This window comes from Archocentrus centrarchus, chromosome 16 (genome assembly GCF_007364275.1).
Source record: "Archocentrus centrarchus isolate MPI-CPG fArcCen1 chromosome 16, fArcCen1, whole genome shotgun sequence".
NCBI lineage: Eukaryota > Metazoa > Chordata > Actinopteri > Cichliformes > Cichlidae > Archocentrus > Archocentrus centrarchus.
In genome coordinates this window covers 30,233,789-30,252,719 of record NC_044361.1, presented here as the reverse complement: position 1 = coordinate 30,252,719, position 18,931 = coordinate 30,233,789, and the positions used below count along the sequence as shown (strand labels likewise).

At 39.3% G+C, this 18,931-nt stretch overlaps 1 protein-coding gene across 1 annotated transcript; it reads left to right on the top strand.

Moving 5' to 3' along the window:
• Positions 1–964: 964 nt before the first annotated feature.
• Positions 965–7,644, top strand: LOC115794185 (four and a half LIM domains protein 3). The gene is made up of 5 exons (XM_030749538.1): positions 965–1,129; positions 2,157–2,331; positions 5,365–5,534; positions 5,704–5,890; positions 6,208–7,644. Exons 1-5 carry the CDS (start codon positions 974–976, stop codon positions 6,357–6,359), a joined length of 840 nt encoding a protein of 279 aa, XP_030605398.1. The 5' UTR covers positions 965–973; the 3' UTR covers positions 6,360–7,644.
• Positions 7,645–18,931: the final 11,287 nt, after the last annotated feature.

Below are 18,931 nucleotides of genomic sequence, written 5' to 3'. Positions count from 1 at the left end.
ATTGATTATCTTATCAGCGATGATTGTTATTACTGGGTGGTGGGAATGAATAGCCAGCACTACAGCCTGCCAGAGAGCTGGATCACTTATCATTGGGCTTTTCTCCAGCCATGCTGTAATGTTTTGGCAACCTGATACTGTTACCACAATGCTCACACAATGTTATTCTGTCAGTTTGTTGTTCTCTCAGTCATGATCAAGGGGGCTTTCATACAACGGAAACCATGTTCTTAGACAGTATACCTCCTATTATCTGTAGAGGCACACATTGTAGCTGCATCTTATCCTGAAAGGAAGCCACTTGCTGAGCAGTCTTGTTCAGACACCCACACAAACACACTTTAAAATGCTTCAACAGATTTCTGTGTCTGTTGGTGGTCCATGCTTTAATCGCAAATAGATTCTTGCCTCATAAATATTTACAGACATGAATGATGTTTCGCGCGTTGTGCAAGGATGTACTACTTCATTCTGTCATAATCACAGCAGAGGTTGCTCAGTTTGATGTTTCAGTCTTTAGTTTGCAGATTTTAAATAGTTCATAGAAACAGGAAGGTGTTGTACTGAAAGACAGCAAGTGAAAGCTCACTCTTCCTCTGCACCTACCACACTTTCACCACACAGTAATGTTAATGTTAGTTAAGTTAATAGGCATTTTGAACTGCCTCTCACTCGCTCTCTCACTGCTTTCCTGCATCTCTTTCCACTTGCTCCCACTTGCGCTGTGTGTTTGTTTGAGCTCAGTGCAATTGCTGGTACAAGCTGAAGTATTTACAACATAAATATTGGCAGTGAAAGTCTACACTGATGTTCAGCTGCTGTGATGGAAAAGGTGACTGAATCATGCTTCAGCACACTCCCATCTTTTTTCCTCTGCTGCTCATTGTTCTCTTCTATTTTTGCATTTCTTAGCATTTTTTTTAAAACTCATTGCTGATCTACATGCATCCCTTCTGTTTTACAGAGAATTACAATGGCTGACCGATTTGACTGTGACCATTGCAAAGAATCCCTGTATGGCCGCAAGTACATCCAGTCTGATGACAGTCCCTACTGCATCCCTTGCTATGACAGCTTGTTCTCGAACACATGTGACGAGTGCAAAGAACTGATTGGCCATGACGCAAGGGTAAGGCATCCCTTTTAACATGACTAGACATGTAATCAGCTATGTGCTGCACAGCAAGAGTAACAAGTTGAATACATATAGAATTGAAACTGAAACGGGTTCTTTCATTTCATTTTCATAAAAAGATAAAATGGTGATTTTATATAAAGAATTTCCTTTTGGAATTAATTCCACATATGATGCATCTCTTTCCACAGTGTGAACTTTGTATTAACTGTTTAAACAAAGATAAACCACACCAAAGAACTAATCCAGTTAGCTTTAAGTCATTTTTCCAATGTTTTGACATGGCTTTGAATGGCTAAAACAGAAGTTATGTCATGTTAATGATGCATAATTCATAGGAAATGAGGCGTATTCTATATATTTTGTGTGGCAAGGCACTGTAAAGGCTAATTTAGTGTGCAATTATGCAGGCAATTCCCACAAAGTCCACATAAGCCAATGAACTAATTTTGCCTAAGATAGTAAAAAAATGCAACATGAGGGAACGTCTGTCTCTTTCCCACAATCAAGTTCAAATTTAATCCTCTCTTAATGGAAAACACTAACACGAAGTGGATCATTTAAAACCAATATGTTCCATAACGGAGTCTTCTGAGTGGGGATATGTCACAGCGCTTGCTAGTTTCCGTAGCTAAAAATTCCAATCAGTTTCAACACCCTTGAGCGTGGTGAATGATAAATGAAGCCAGCATTTTCCTGGCTTAATGCCTTGTATACAGTTAATTCACTACACATGCCTGACCTTTAAAATCAGAGGCACACACATAAGTGCACACATGTGCAACCTCCTTGTTACTGCATATACAGACATCTGACCCAGCCCGGGCCAGCACTCCTCTCTGCTCATCCTGTATTATCCCCTTAGTTGCCACCTTTATATGATTGCAATTCTGAAACATATGAAGAGAAATATTATGGAGGAAATGCATCATAATTCAATTCAGTTTAATTCTTGGACAGATTTGTAAGTGTATGAAATGACTTTCAGTGTCCCCGTTGTCTTCTTTTGTTCTGCTGCCAGGAACTCTTCTACGAAGACCGGCATTATCATGAGCACTGCTTCCGCTGCTTCCGCTGCGATCGTTCTCTGGCAGATGAGCCCTTCACTAGCCAGGATGATGCACTGCTCTGCAATGACTGCTACTGTAATGAATTCTCCTCCAAGTGTGTAGCCTGTGACAAGATTGTCATGCCAGGTAGGTTTCTGTGCAGAGGGACTTTGAAGATAAGATGTGCCTGTTAACTAGGTTTCTGGTCTAAATTTGGCTTGTAGTTAATTACAGTTTTTTTGTGCATGTATGTTTATGGAATATTCTTCTGATGGCAGTAAAAAAAGTTCTGGCACATTTGAAACCATGAGCTGGCAGGAAAGAGTTGACTGAAATTAAAATAAAAACCCAGTGTCAAAAATTATGGCACTTTACTAATACAAATTGAAAGTTGAAATATAGCCATCTAACTTGAAAAAGACTATAACACGGGAAACTCCAGAAAGCAGGGTCAAATGAAAAGTATAAAGTAAACAATAAAGCAGATACAAAAAGAGGGAAAAGCGAGGACCTTGAAAAAGGATGGACATGAGAAAGGCAAAGACAAGTGTCCACAACTGTGCACCAGCCAGGGGTGAAAGTGAGAGAGTAACTGACAGTCTGCTTTACTTGACGTCTTTAAGTTAGATCCTCATGACTGGCAGGCTGGCAGTAAACTGATCGTAAAAAGAGATAGGGAAATCTGTAAATTCCAGCACCCCTGTAGCAGCTTACGCAGCCCTCTTAAAGCTGCAAATGATTCACTGAAGACTACAGTGTTCCCCCCCTTATTCTTCTTTTCTATTCAGTACTATGTGAGACAGGTTTACAGGGACACTTTCTTGCTTGCAAATAACTGCACTTCTGTATTTCCACTTACCATCCTTTGTCATCAGATAACATAAACACCCTCCAAAACAGAGGCATACTTATCATTGTGTAATAGCTGAATGATAGTCTTAGAGCTTAGTGTTGGTGACTTGAGGAGAAAAGCAGTTTACACTAAAGCCGTATAAACTGATTCCACAGAAGCCGCTTGGGTTGGCAAGATTGTTCTGATAAAAGTACTGAAATGCTTTCATTGCCAGAGATCGTCAACCAGATGTTGTACATTCGCAGACAATGGTCCTCTTCATCACTGAAAATCATTTGGCACCATCAGCATCTCTATTGTTGTGTGGACTATAACTATGGCATCTTTTGTTATAGAACAATTGATTTGTCAAACAAAAGAATCATACAAGGAACAATCAAGAAGTTCTGCTACTGCACCTGGAAAAGCCAAAAACTATAAGTGATTTAAATTTGGCCTAAGCTAAGTGATATCATTTTAATGTCAAGGATTGTCACTGTTGAGTGCTGGGTCTCCGACTATGAACCCGGAGACCACAGAGTATTTCCAGTAGAAGAGCCTGGAGTTTCCAAGCCTTAAGAGCAGTGCATCAGGTCAGGCACACTGTGAATTTTTCCCATAGGATCAGACTGTGAGTGCCAAGTTCTACTGTCCTAAAATGGGATTCATGGTACCATGTTTGTGTCTGTTTGCGTAGGTATTTAGCTATGCAGAGTGAAGCATTTGGGATATGCAGTCAACAGAGATGCGCTTGTGTGCAGTCCTCAAAAAAAAAAAAAAAAAAACGAACAGTACATAGCTCAACAGAGATGATGCTATTGTATAGATTGAATGCTGATTGGTTTAAAAGTGGGACTAAACAGGAAAGGGAGTATTCACCACGGAGGGGAGACAGATGGATGAAAAAGTAAAAAAACATCAAAGATCAAAAGAACTGCATGAAAAAACACACAGTGGCTGCAGCTGTTTTGGTTTGAATACTTAATTTCACCGGCAGTCTGCAAAGGTGTGCAAAGGCTCTGCATAGGTCCAACGCATAGCCATGCCAGTCCGTTGACGCATGAGCAAGGTCGTTGTGTGCAAATGACCTGAACTACGGCACACGTCATTGTGCAACAAGGTGCCACAATCTTCACTCACCTCTCACCCCACTCAACAATTTTAGCTCCTTGCAACTTGAAGTTGAAGGGTGGCTGTTTTGACAGCCTGGAGGAAATCCAGTGTGCATCACAAATGTACGCCTGCAGCTAGTCAAAAACCTAGCAGGAGAACTGGGGGGCAGTGTATAGCTGTTCAAGGAGATGACCTTGATTCAAACGTCAACCAAATGTGTGGTAGTGGAAACTTTTGATTGCATCTTGTATATTTGGGAGATCCGTTTCTGAAAGAGTTGTGTAAGTGTGCACTGTAGCAGCAGAGTACACAGTGGTTTGTGGTGCAAGAGCAAGAAGGCCCTTAGAGTCAAGAGACAATTTAAAGCATGCTGACTTTAGATTATGTGCAGAAAGCATACTTTAGGCGTTGCTTTGAATTGTAAAGATTAATGCTAAAAGGAGTATGTGAATTCAATTAAATACTTGGTTCTTATGATTCCTAATTTAGGCAAATATTGCTTTCCATGAAGATATTTTTTTTTTGCTTTGTTATAAACTCACTGCATGTTTAAAAAAATGTTTAAGCTTATTGCATTCTTTTGAAATTCCTCCCTTCCAAAAAAAAAAAAAATTGAGAAAATAGCACTGAGTTATATTTCAACATGTTCAATTTTATTATATCTGTCAAATATGCATGCCTAACAGTTAATGTTATCCTTCTCAAACCACAGTAATTCAGACCAGCTTATAATCTGGAAAGGTTTGCAGGGGATTTTGGTGTCTTTGATTGGAGATCATCACAGCATATTGCCTAAGGCAGTGAAACGTTAGCCATCTGCAGACAGCAGTAATACAAGATGTCAGCACAACACAAACCACTACGTCACTGTAGAATAAACCAACCAGTATAATAAAAAACTCAACAGGCGTGGGATATAAGATGAATTGGTTGAGGACACTGAGGGGAAAATGGCATTATCCCTTTTCTTTTAAGGCCTGCCACCAGTTTTCACTTGTAGGAAACAAGTATGGGGCCTGTGTTATTATGATGTAAAATAAGATTTATATGTCTTCATGCAATTCAACGGTTTTATTTCCTATTTTAATAAAACCACAAAAAAATAGCAAAATGATCTTAACTATCCTATAAAGACATGTAAATGATGCTAGCTTAGCACTTTTAAAATCATTCTTTCCATCACTCTTTTTCTGTCTGTGACTCTTTGCTTTCTTTCCATTCCTCTGTTACTGTAGGCACAAGAAAACTAGAGTATGCTGGTTCTACTTGGCATGAGGGCTGTTTCATCTGTCACAGCTGCGCACAGCCAATTGGCTCAAAGTCCTTCATTCCCGACAAGGATGAGCACTACTGCGTGCCCTGCTACGAGGACAAGTTCGCTCCACGCTGCACACGCTGTAAAAAGGTCAGCAAAGCTGCCACATTGTTAGCTGTGTTATTAAGGCACATTGTTTGCAGAGTTTGAGAAACTGGTAAACTGCTACACTTAAAACACACGGCAGACATGAGTTGGATTACATCTCTGCAGTAGTGTGCCGGATTCCCACGTGACTGTTGATCTTTTCTTTTTAAAGACCCTGACTAAAGGTGGAGTGACCTATCGTGATGAGCCGTGGCATAAGGAGTGTTTTGTGTGCACCAACTGCAAGATGCAGCTGGCAGGTCAGCACTTCACCTCCCGGGACGACAGCCCTTACTGCCTCAAGTGCTTTGGCAGCCTGTACGCCAAGAAGTGTGAGGCCTGCAGCAAACCCATCACAGGCAAGATTGCATCACTGTGTATACAGCACTATCATGGCTTGTGAAGCTGTGCTACCTTTAGTGCTACCTTATGGCTTTAACCACAGTGGGTACATACAGAGAATTTAAGGCCAAAAAAAACCCAAAAAATTGTTAAATGCCATGAAAACCTGAAACTTATCACTGGGCTCAAATATCACCTCTTATAAAACAGATTAACTTTGCCTAATGTAGATTTTTCTGTTTTCTCTCTCTATCTGTATATATATGTGTATGTATGTTTGCGCACATGATTATCAACTTTCAGCAGTTTGTTTCTCATTGTTTTTCTGTGCCAGGCTTCGGAGGAGGAAAGTACATCTCATTTGAAGATCGGCAGTGGCATCAGCCGTGTTTCACCTGCTCGCAGTGCTCTGTTTCGCTTGTTGGTGCTGGCTTTTTCCCTGATGGTGACAGAATCTTATGCCGTGACTGCCACAGCAGCCTATAGAGCAATTATTTCCCATAATCCCACCTTTCCCTCAACTCACTCTTTATTATACCGAGAACCACAAGTCATTACCAAGATAGGTAACACAGGCTAACACATACTGCCTCAGGTCATTTTTTTATAAGATGTCAGTTACTTGACTTGATTCTAATCCAGACGCTGGTGTTCAAAATCTTGTTTTGATGCTGAATTGTTTGCATGAACCACCACAAAGATTTCCCTAACCAAATACGTAATGATTTTATTCATGGAGTGCCTTTATTATTACTGTGCAAACTGCTTGTCACTTTGCAAACCATTTCTTATTTTTTCTATGAGTAAAATGTCACTTCAGGTAGAAATTGTGCTCTGAAGAGAAGACACCGAACACTGATACAGTCTAGTGTATAAATCTTGCAGTCTGTATTTTAAAAGTGTAATGGAGTTACTGTTTTAATGCTCTTCCAACTGCAGTTTTATGCATTTTGAATGTTTCTTTTCCTCACGTGTCAGTTACCTTTCTCTGTTGTTTGTCTTTCTTTGTTCATCTTAAACAATTTACTGTATATAATGATTTACGAAGGAGGTGGGACATTTTTTTTTGTAAAAGAAAAGTTTAAAGAATTAGACAATTTTTTTATAAATGAAAAGTAACAATGAAAAGAATAACATGAAAAGCTGAACATATGTTTAGTATCGTAGTCATATTTTGTTAGTCACTGCAAATTGTTTGCACTTTGGGTATGTATGTGCACATAAAAACACTCACCGTGCCTGCATGTAACTGTTACAAAGACGAGGCACAAAAAATACAGAGCATTTTTTTTTGGTCATGTATCTGCTTATGTTGAGCTTTGCAATGACACTTTTTACATAACATTTCATTTTCTTTCCTTTTTTTTTAGTCATTGTAATGAATCTTTTTTTTATAATCATTGTGCAAAGAGCCAGCATTTATAACCCAAAAGAAGCTGAAACAGCAACATTACTGCTGTGTGTGGCAGGAATATGCACCGTCTTTCATGATTGGCCGCAATAATTATTTTGTTTCTGTTGATGCTGTTTTTTTTTTTCATTGTAAGTTTGTATGATATAATGTATGTGAAAAAAATTTATTAAAAAAATCTTAATAATGTCATTATTTCAGCTTTGATGCTGGTGAGTCAGAGTTGCCAAATATACATTTTAAGATGGAGAACAGGCCTGTATGAACCTAACTGTAACTCAGATGAGAATGGCTGAATTGTTAGTTTTATTTTTGAAGCCTTTTTTGAAGCCTTACTAAATAAATTCACACTGATTTTGATGTTGCTGAGCAGTTTTTGTATTCTCTGTGTTTATATTCTGTGCATCTTTGTGGTCATTATGCCTGAAGAGCTCATAGATTTCTGTGGACTTTACTGTGTGAGCCAGAGAAGACTCCATTTGGTGTGTTTGAAACGTCTTTCTAGGAAAAATCTCTCTGTGTACGTGCGTGTGTGAAGTCAGGGGAAAAGAGTGGGCAGGCATCAGCGTGTGAGTGCGAGAAAATCTTAGGGAGACAAACCGTGCATGGGTAATAAAAAAGTGTATATAAAAATGTGAAAAGCGTACGTCTTTAATTTTCAGATATTTTTAAGCTATTTGTGTGTGTGTGTGTGTGTGTGTGTGTGTGTGTGCGTGTGTGTGTGTGCGCATGCACGTTTTCGTGAGTGCAAATTTGTGCATGTCCCTGAATGGGTATACATGCAGCGGTGTTTATGCTGAGTCGACTGTTTCATTGCCTTGATGAAGCACAAATACACAGACCTCCAGATACACTCTCCTGTCGGCAGTGGCGAAATGTCCTCCTCCCTGCCTCTGTTCCAGATTTTTTCACCAAAAAAGGAAATGGAAAACTCGTAGCTGCATGGGGGAGGGCGGGTGGACTAGTGGTGGAAGTGGGAGAGTGTGGGAGACAGAGGAGGAGAGAAAGAGAGGGAAGATGTTCACATCTGGAGTTGCTCTATGGCACTTTCACTGGGGGGAGGGGGGGGGGGGGTCAGCTCTACTCACAGCCCCCTTTGGATTTATTAGAAGAAGGATGCAGGCGGGGAGATGATGGCTAACAGGAAGGGTCAGAGGCAGACAGTTAACTGTATCATATTGCACACACACTCTACAAGCAGGTTAATCATTCACAGTTATTACTTGCACCAGAAGAAAAATGTGCTTATTCATATGAAAAACTGACTACGTGAACTGCCCTTTATTGGAGGTCATTCTCTTTCTGGTTTTCAGCAACAGAATGTTTTTTTTCCTCCCTGTTAGATGTGTTTGTGGTGACCGTTATTCAAAACCAAGTTAACACCACAGAGAAGTTCCTGAAAATCAGCACAGCTCCAGGAAAGTATGATCTTGTTTGTCTCGGTGTGTGTGTGTGTGTGTACACAGCAGGAACAGCTGGATTCCTACGCGCTTGATCATATAAAAATAATTAGATCACAGTTTTGCTGTTAGATCTAACATGTCAGTAAAGCATGAACCCCCAAAATAAACAGTGTTACTTGCAGGACCAGAATGCAATAAGACTGCACAAACTTGCAAAAGTGATTTCAGAGACATGCCATGTTACAGGATTTGTGGATTTAAGGTCATGTGTAACATAAACAGTTATTTGTTTTAGTGCTTCATGCTTAAAGACAATAATAACATTCAAGCCCTAGTGCAAAAACGTGATTATACTGTAGTAATTTAAAAACAAACATGACTGTAAATACTGAATTCTAAACAAACACTCGAGGCATCATCAAGATATCAAAACTGACAGTGTTTGAAAAGTCCAACATATAATGAAGGAGTTCTCCTGAATGGTACCAGTAATGGCTTCTTTTATGGCCCATTAAACACCAATGAGAGGAGTGAGTCACCCAGACTAAGAACCCAGAGGTTTACAGAAAGTGAACGACAGTGTTTAATAGGGCCATGAAAATGTTAAAATTACTGCATGTGAAGGTATGCATATTTGTTTTTATTCCCATTGAGATCCAATATCTCAATGGCGAGATATTACCTGGAGCTCTCCCGTCTTACACAGCCAATCAGATTTGTGTGACTCTCAAAGGCTGTGATGTTTAAATATTTGGATTAAATTAAGCTGAGTTTAGAACATTACATTATAATCAATTTAAAATGACACACAGTTGTCTGTGAAACCTAAACTGATTCCTTTGATCATCAAACTCCAGCGGTTATGTAAAGTGTAATTAAACTGATGCCTTCTGTGATTAAAATAACAAAAAAAAAAAAAAAAATAGTTTGATGAACTCATGTCACATTTTCCTATTTCCATGATTTAATTAATTTAACTGAATTATTGTGGATGTGGACCCTTTCTACAGTCCAGACAAAGTTAGCCACTTTCAAAGCTGCAACTGCAGTTACAATAAACGGTCTTTGTTTGTCTCCTCAAGTGACCGGTCATGTCTACGTGTGTAGTTCTGCATAGGTATTATAGAAAATGACACTTTAAACAGCAAAGCATTGCTTAAGGTTAACTTAGTAAAAGTTGGAAATATGAAAATGTTGCTTTTCTGTCTTTGAAAGCTTTTTCTTTACTTGTTGATGGCAGCTTCCTGTACAACTCTGCACAGCTTAATAACTTTATAACAACTGAGCAGAGGCCTAATTACACTTTTCTCAACTACCGTTCTCATCATCTCCTTCTCATGGGGTTTGATGTATTGCTGGGGACCCGAAGAAGTGCCAGGTTTAAATGCCAGTTTAAAAATGAACCTCCACGGACATGTGGAGCTAATGCTGATGCTAATGGCCACTGACAGCAGGAACCGCACTAGTTAACTACAATAAGTAAAGCTGATGGTCAGAGTACACAGACAGTCACAAAGTATCATGCTGAGCTGTAATTATAACCACTCTTGCATGGGAAACACTGTTTTAATCCGTTTTTGTATGTTCAATCAATCAGCCGTTTGTCAGATACTATTCCAGAGCTGATCACTTTGTTTTTAAGTGATGTGCGCATCAATTGCCCACCAGTTAAAATATAATTGCTTATTTAGAGTAATTTGTAGCAGACCATCCTCCTGCTTTTTATTTGCCAGAGATCAAGGCAGATACAATCACACAAAAAAAAACTTGGCCGAGCTTCAACAAGCAGCTGTGAGTATTGCAGCAACCTGAGGTCTTTTTTTCTTAAGTGTCTAGACGAGCGCACCGTGAGTCAGTTGTACACTACTATTTTTCACACTGCAGCGTTATGCAGTACAGAAACCACACCTCATCTGTTTAATTTTTTTAAGGATGGATATAGACAAAAAAATTAGATAACCTTTGCATTTATTACACATTGGAATATACAATATTTGTTCATTTTCAAATAAGTCATTCACAGTATTGTTTGGCCCACTGAGTCTCTTCTGACACACCGATGAGAAACAATAACCATATCAAGGTTGTCTCACCTGTTGATTACTTATTGGAAAGCACACCTGTAGTGAGTGATAAGGTGCGGGCACACTAAGATGTGTGATTTGTTTCTGTTTGTAGAGGTTTAATGGAATCAAAACACACTGGCCGTGACCTTTGAGCAGTTTGGGGGAATTTCCTTCATTGGACAACTCCTTCAAAACATGGTGTGGGATTTATAATTGTTGGAATTTGGTTCCCTTATACAGTTAATAGGGGTATGTTAGCACTCATGTTTTGAACACACCAAATGTCACCAATTTATATACTTGACTAGACCATTTTAATAGGATTAAAAACAGTCAGTTGGCTACACCATACCAGAATTCAGACCCTGATGAATTTCAAACCTTGAGAAAAGCCAATATCGAGAATATGCAAAGGTCCCTGAAAAAGGTGCATAGAGGAAAGTTTGCAACTAAAGATGACTCCAAGAAGAAACTTGCGTGACCTTTTAACTACTTTAAATTAGGGATCTCTTTGTAACGCCACCTGCCAGAGTTTCATGTAACCTCTTTATCTTTACCCCCACACACACTGTAATAGGAAGTGTGTGAGTCTACAGCCCACTTATCAGCTGTGACACAACAAAAGTCTTTGAGGGAGGAAAGGTCCCTTTATACACACCAGACTCATTAGTGAGTTTCTGATGTTTGTGCAGTTTGTGAGAGAGGATCACTATGCATACATGTGATGTACACTCATTGGCCACTTCATCTTGCATGCGTGCTCAACTGGTCGTTAATGCAAATATCTAATCACTCAGTGACATGCTGGCAAGTGAATGCATCTGGGCATGTAGACATGGTCAAGATGAGCCGCTGAATTTCAAACCCAGCATCAAAATGTGGAAGTGGCTTTGAACATGGCATGGATCTACCCAAAACAACCGTTTCTCGGGTTTACAGAAAATGGTACAAAAAAGAGACACTATTCAGTAAGCAGCAGTTCTCTGTGAAAAAAAAAAAAAAAGGCATTTTGGATGTCAGAGGTGAGAGAATGGCCAGACTGCTTTGAGCTGATAGGAAAGCAACAGTAACACAATCAACCACTCGCTGCAAGCAAGGTATGCAGAAGAGCATCTCGGAATGCTGAAAGTGTCAAACAGCAAACGAAGACCACACCAGACGCCACTCCTGTCAGCTAAGAACAGGAAACTGAGGCTACAATTTGCATAGAAAAACATTACCTGGTGTGATGAGTCTTGATTTCTGCTGCAACATTTGGATGGTAGGGTCAACATGGATCCATCCTGCCTTGCATCAGCAGTTCAGACTGCTGGCGGGGATGTTGGGGGATAGTTTCTTGGCACACTTTGAGCCCCTTACTACAAACTGAGCATTATTTAAACACCACAGCCTACCTGAGTATTTCTGCTGACCATGTCCATCCCTTTATGACTGCAGTATACCCCATGATCCACTGAGTATTTCTTTTTCACTCGCCTCTTTTCACTCTGTGTTGAGTGTACCCATCTTCTGATGGCTGCATCCAGTAGGATAATGCACCATGTCACAAAACTCAAATCATCTCAAACTGGTTTCTTGAACGTGAGAGTGAGTTCACTCAAATGGCCTCCACAGTCAACAGAAATCAATCGAGTAGAGCACCTGTAGGATGGAATGGAATGGGAGATTAGCATCATGGATGTGCAGCCAGCAAATCTGCAGCAACTATGTGAGTCTATCATGTCAATATGGACCAAAATCTCTGAGGAATGTTTCCAGCTTGAATAACAAAATCCTCTTAATAGAATGACAAAGATTTTCCTGGACTAGTCAATTTATTGTTATAATGTGAACAAACGATGCATTTACTGAGGAATCGCAGGCTAAAGACGGGGGCTAGTCAATCATATGCTGATTGCTGAAGCAATCAGTGTATGTTAAATAAATCAATAACATGCAATATATCTGCATTACTGCATGTCTGAAAGAGCAATGAGTTTTGACAGAAAACAGACTTTTAAAATATTTTCCACAGAGGATCATGGAAGCTGCCACAGCTGTCAAAAACAGAACATAAAACTTGAGCCGTACATCTCTATGGTTCCATCCTGGTCTCCACTGGCCTGAGTATTATTCAGTTCAGTGTTTGGTGTTCACTTGACAAAGTGCACTGGTCCACCGCAGTCATGTCTGTAGTATGTAGCCTCAGCAGATGTGGGTTAACCCCAAATGTCGGAGAAATTATTCTCTCATTGGTAATTGAGCATACCTCACTGACTACTTAAGTGCATGTTTGCTACTGGAGATTTGATGATGCCGTGTCAGGATGAAATTGAGTTACAAATCATGACAGTTTACAGTTTATCACATTCTGAAATATTCCTAATTTAAAAGCTAAAATATTTGTTGCGTTTTTATATTACTGTCAGCTCATAAAAGCAAATATTGTTATCTGTGAAAGTCAGATTAACTGTTTTTGATCAGGTCTCTTTTAGCGTGCTTTAGACTGTGTGGAGCACCAATAATCTATAAAGAGATAAAATATTGATACTGAACAGAACTGAGTTGGGCTCATTGGTGCAGCCCTGCACAACAATCACAGTTTCTGACGTGGCCCCTCGGGAAAATTAACTGCCCACCCTTGGGATGGTAACTAAGTTGATGCCATATGTGATAGGAGAAAATAGATTTAGTTAAATTATTTTCTTGATTGTGTGATTTGATTAATTTAACTGAATTACCCTGCATCTGCTCCTCTGTGGAGCAGATAAGGACAGCCATGTTCAAACTAAAAAAAATCTCTGGCGGCAACTGGGGTCACAAAAAGCATTTTTTTTTTTTTTCTGTGCTGAAATATGTATTTTTCCTCCCCGGCTGACTAATCTTTGTGCATACGTGCGTGTCTGTGTGTAGGCTATCTTAGCAAACAACAGCTCTTAACAAGGTAATAGCAGTAAAGCCTTGACGTAACTGAGAGGCTAACTGAGTCACAGAGTGAGTAAGTGTGGTTTCTTTTATAAAGACCACCAGATTAATTACAGGTCTTAGGCTTTTAACAGGTAACATTCAGAATAAATATGGAATCGTAGGTAAAACATATTTACAAACAGAGTGTGGGGCACTCACCATGTGTGGTGGTTGTTGCAGTTTATTTGTTTTATTTATTTATTTTAATGTTTTTATTTTTCTACCCTTTCCAGTCTCCCATTTCTTTATGCCGTCTGTGCTCCCATCTCTGTATTCATGTTATTTGTCTTTCAGTTGAGTACTCCCTGTTGAGTTGCTCCTCTCATTGTTTCCAGGCAGATCCCGGCCAACTCTTGATGATAACTGGCTGGCAAGGGATGCTGTCAGCTAATGCAGCTCACCTGGGCTTTCCAGGCTATAAAAAGTAGCCCAAATATTGTTTTCTTTTTGGTTTTGTTATGAAACATAAATTAGCTTTCATTTAAGGAAATCTAAAATACGTGCTGTCACACGCTTTGAGCCAGTTTGTAACACTATCTTTTTTCATATTGTCTTTTTATCCAGCAGAGCAAACTAACACTGGTTAGTTTGGACTAGTGTTTTTTTGTTTGTTTGTTTTTTTCATTTCTGAAACCTGATATTTGGTAATATTATTGCTATTTCATAGAATTTAGTCCTTCCGTTGGGCTGTTTAAAGCCACTCTGGGATTTGGCCAGTTGGGGAATGTGTCCAGGACTTTTAACTAATCTGTTTTATTTATACTCTGAGCAAAGTCCAAACTGAGTTATATGTTGTATTGTTGTAATGAGATCAGGTAAATATAACTGCACATTGCCTACCTAGAATGATAATCCTTGCTGTTTTCTTTCCATAAGCAAGAACTTTTTAATTGTTGTTTATGCTTCGCTGACCTAAATGTTCAATGCAAGTTTGAAACAGTAGGCGGGACTGTGAGCACCTACAGACCCATCCCAGACTGAAGGCTTCTAGTTTAGACCCATTAAATCTGAGGCCTGTAGGCCTGCGTTTAACCCATTTGAGAAGGCCAAGGCCAGAATTTTACTGAAGTTATCATTTCAGAGGTGTGTAATGAAATGAAAGTTTTATGAAATTTTCATTTTATTTTGGTTTTCTTAAAGATGTGCTGACCTTATAATTTCATGGTCATGATACCTTTATTAAGCAAATCTCAGTTGCCGCAGTTTTTCTTTTCTTTTCTGGCTGAAATACTGAGGGATGGATTTTATTTATATTATTGTTTCAAATTGTGTGTTTTATTTTCTAATTGTAGGCATTTTGTTGCTTTTTTGCACTTGTAAATGAAATAACCTCTTAGACAGGCCTTAGTACAGCCACACACAATGAGTGGTGCTGCATTCAATTCAAGAAACATTTTTAATTTTTGATTTCTAACATACAGTACCATTACTGTACATAGCAATTCATTCTGGTTAATGGTGGTCAGATGTATTGTGTAGATATAGCGATCTGATGGTGGATGATAACTGTTCTTTTGGCAATATGCTAACTTTACTTATTTTATATGATTCTTATTCACATAAAATAAGTGAGGTTATGGCAAAAAATAACTACAAGAAAAAGTCCCGACTATGTAGGACAAATTTATCTCTTCAAATGTCCACTATTGCTGTCTTCTTACTGTAGCCTTGTTCATGCTGTGGGTTTGAAGGAACTGGCTGCCTGTCATTTGACTGTGACATAAAGCAATAAGAAAATCTCGTACAGATATCCACGTCTCAAATATAAACATTAAGTATACACTCTGATAACAGTGGTTATCCCTTTACTCTTTCGTGTCCAGCGTGGCAAATTTTAGCATGTTTACATGTTAGATGAAAAACAGATGAAAAACAGAAACATATCAGTTCACTATTAAAATTGGCATTTTAATAGTGAACATTTCAGCATGTTGCCAAAAAACAAGAAACTATGCGATTTCCCTTTGGGGTATCTACCAGAACTGATATGAATAAAAGAGACACTTTCTCAAACTTTCTTCTAAAATCTAATCTCTTCATTTGGCCAAACTATCACAGGGGATTGTAAGGCTCCACACTGCTGCAGTGGCTCAAAGTGTTCTGAGGGCCTGTTTGCTGTGGATGGAGAAAGAAAAAAAAAAAAAACAATATACATCTGTGTCCCAAGCTGACACTCCTGGGGCTGGTGCTTGTTGGTGAGGTTTGGAGTCTGCCTCTGTGGTTTGGCCCAGACTTTCATCCTCTCCATTCACTCCCATATGAGGTCAAGGAGTTGTGCTTGTTTGTGGGAAGGTCCTTATACTGTCTCGTAATGAGTGCTCTAAGCAAAAAAAAAAAACCAAGGCCTTGTTTTTCCAGACTTCAGAGTTGGATGTGTCCGCCGCTCTGATCTGACCTCTGTTGAAAACCTTCACGTCCCGAGAGCGACTAAAGACGGCTCCTAAGTTCTGGAAGCAATGCGTGCATTTTAAAAATGTTGTGCATACTTGTTGCCACTGTTGCATTTCACACCCACGCTGCAATTCACACATTTGGTTCAAAATGTGTTAGTGCACATTGTTTGTTCTGCTGCCATTTTTTTCCCTCCTCATACATTTCACACTTTTAACATTTGATGTGGTTTGGGAACTAAAACAGCGTATTAATGTGGGAGCGCAGGAATGTGATAAATTCCTATAAAGCCATTCAGACTTGAACATCCTTGGGACAGAAGGACATTGCAAAGATCTATTGTCTGAATGTGGTTTAAAACTTTGTCCTCCTTTGTATTTGGTCTGGTGAAACCACAAGCAATATAATGCCTAAAATGTTCTGTATGTAGTAAAAGGATCTTCCTTTTTCCTGGAGAGGGAAGAGATTTGTGTCAGCAGCTTATTAGCTTTACTTACATCTTTTTCTTTCTCTTCTTGGTGTAAAACTGAGAGAGAAAGTATACATTTACTCACTTATAATCAGAGGTGGGAAGTAACGAAGTACAAATACTTCGTTACTGTACTTAAGTAGATTTTTCAGGTATCTGTACTTTACTTAAGTATTTATTTTTCTGACTACTTTTTACTTTTACTCCCTACATTTTTACACAAGTATCTGTACTTTCTACTTCTTACATTTTCAAACAGACTCGTTACTTTTTAACACGTCAGAGAGAAGTTTGCATTTCCGGTCAGTGCGCCGTCAAACATCAAACGATCTGAGCCTAAATGGAGGAATAATAACACATAAGAGACAATCGTACTGGCGTATCCTCCATCACCGGGGCTTATCTCGTACAAAGGGATTAAATACGCAAACCCATATAATTAATGTATCATTTATAGCGCTATAATCGGGCCGGACCGAGTCCGTAAGTTGCGCTGCGGCACAAACAGCTTAGCTAGCGCTACTGAAGATGAGCGAGCATGAAGGGAGTAACGTGTGGCAGGTAAATGCAACGTTTCTAAATGCTCAACAAATATCAGCAAACACACAAAGTGTGTGCAGTTTGTCACACAGTGTGTCTGCTAGCTAAAAGAAGAGCTGCTGTATTTCAGGGAGAGCAAAGAGAGAGAAGTTCACTCAGAGATGGAGAAAGAGGACAGGAGAGGAAGAAGAGAGGTTAGATTTAAAGGTAAGGACTGGAAAATAAACTGAAGTATGCTGACTTTGTGTAATTCAAAGATTCTATGAAAATACTGCAGTTTAGTGTGTAATAAATAGGTTAGCTTGTTGTACTGTATTTACAGTAAAGCTCTGTGTTGGACTGGAGCACAGTGTTTGTGTTCATGGTCAGAGTTACAGGTTACATCAGTGCAGCAGAGATGAGTTTGAATCAAAGCTGCTGATGCTGAGATTCATTCACTGAATCCAACATTTATGCAGCCTGTATGCTGTCAGTGTAGGGGATGGAGATCAGCTCAGAGAGCTGTGAAATACTGGGTTACATCTTTGTGAGTTCAGTTCATCCACACAGAGCAGTAAACCTCAGAGCAGCAGCAGCAGGTCAGCTGATCACAGTCTGCACACCAACATCATTTACTGGAGCTCACAATAGAAAGTTGTGATTCTTCTCCCCATGCAGAGCCGCTACAGCTGATCTTAGGGTTCCTCCACCTTCTGAATCCCACTGTAACCCCTGAGTATCCTCATGTCTGTGTTTAGGTGGAGGCACAGTCACCCTCTACTATGGAGGACACAGAGAACAGAGCTGTGTTTAAATTCCCTTTAACAGTTTGTGTCCTACATAACAGATTCAAGCTGAGTGCATTCATTAGGATTAAAATTTAGATTGGAATAATGTTTGCATTCTCATGTAATTTTATTTTATATTATTACAATAATATATAACGAGGTTCGGTTAGTTTTACACAAAAATAGCAGGTAGAAACGTCCTCCAAAGAACTACTTCTACTTTCTTACTTTGAGTACATTTCAGAGCCTGTACTTTTTTACTTTTACTTAAGTAGAGAAGTTGAACCAGTACTTCGACTTTTACTAAAGTATTTTTTAACATAAGTACTTGTACTTCTACTTAAGTACAGAATGTCAGTACTTTTGCCACCTCTGCTTATAATGCTCACAAATTCTGAGATGAAACCAGGAGTCTCAAAGCACAACCGTCTGAAGCAGCTAAAGTGGTAATTAAGAAAATAAAGATATAGGCCTTCAATAAATACAGCTTCTAATAGATTTATTTGCTCTTCACCTGACTTTCAGTGTGAAAGACTGGAAAAACAACTGAAGAGGTAACGGGACTCAAGACAACGATGGAGTGCAGGTCACAGTTCAGTAATTCTCCAGCAATTATTTGGAAAGTCTACAGCAGCTGAAAGCAGGACAGATCACTCAGGAAGACAGTGAAAGATGGATCAACTCATCCGAATGTGTTGACAGGAAAAGAGGAACCTATTGATTACTTTTCTGCTTCAGTGCCATCAAAGAGCATCTACAAAAACATTTCTACCAGAGGATGTGTTTGAACTTGATGGCTTATTTGGACATAGGTGAAGTAAGTCTAAAGGGTGAGGTTAAATTAGCTGATTATGCATGCTTTTCTTTACCCAGTGTCAGGTTAATGTTCACACAGTTGCATTGCTTTCCATTTTGGAACAGTCCAGCATAACTCCAGTCACTTAATGTTGCCAGTTGGGCAGCTCAGTTGGAACAGTTGTTTGAGATTAGATGTTTGGAATGCAAAAGGTTTGAGGAGTGGATTGACCATGATTGACTGTAATTTGAAATGTCAGAAGAATTTAT

What these genes read in the sequence shown, in the direction of transcription:
- LOC115794185 (XM_030749538.1), top strand. Translation starts at nt 974, where the DNA reads ATGGCTGACCGATTTGACTGTGACCATTGCAAAGAATCCCTGTATGGC. An exon ending in TGACAAGATTGTCATGCCAG is followed by an intron (nt 2,332 to 5,364) that starts GTAGGTTTCTGT and finishes CTGTTACTGTAG; the next exon opens with GCACAAGAAAACTAGAGTAT. An exon ending in GCTGCACACGCTGTAAAAAG is followed by an intron (nt 5,535 to 5,703) that starts GTCAGCAAAGCT and finishes TTCTTTTTAAAG; the next exon opens with ACCCTGACTAAAGGTGGAGT.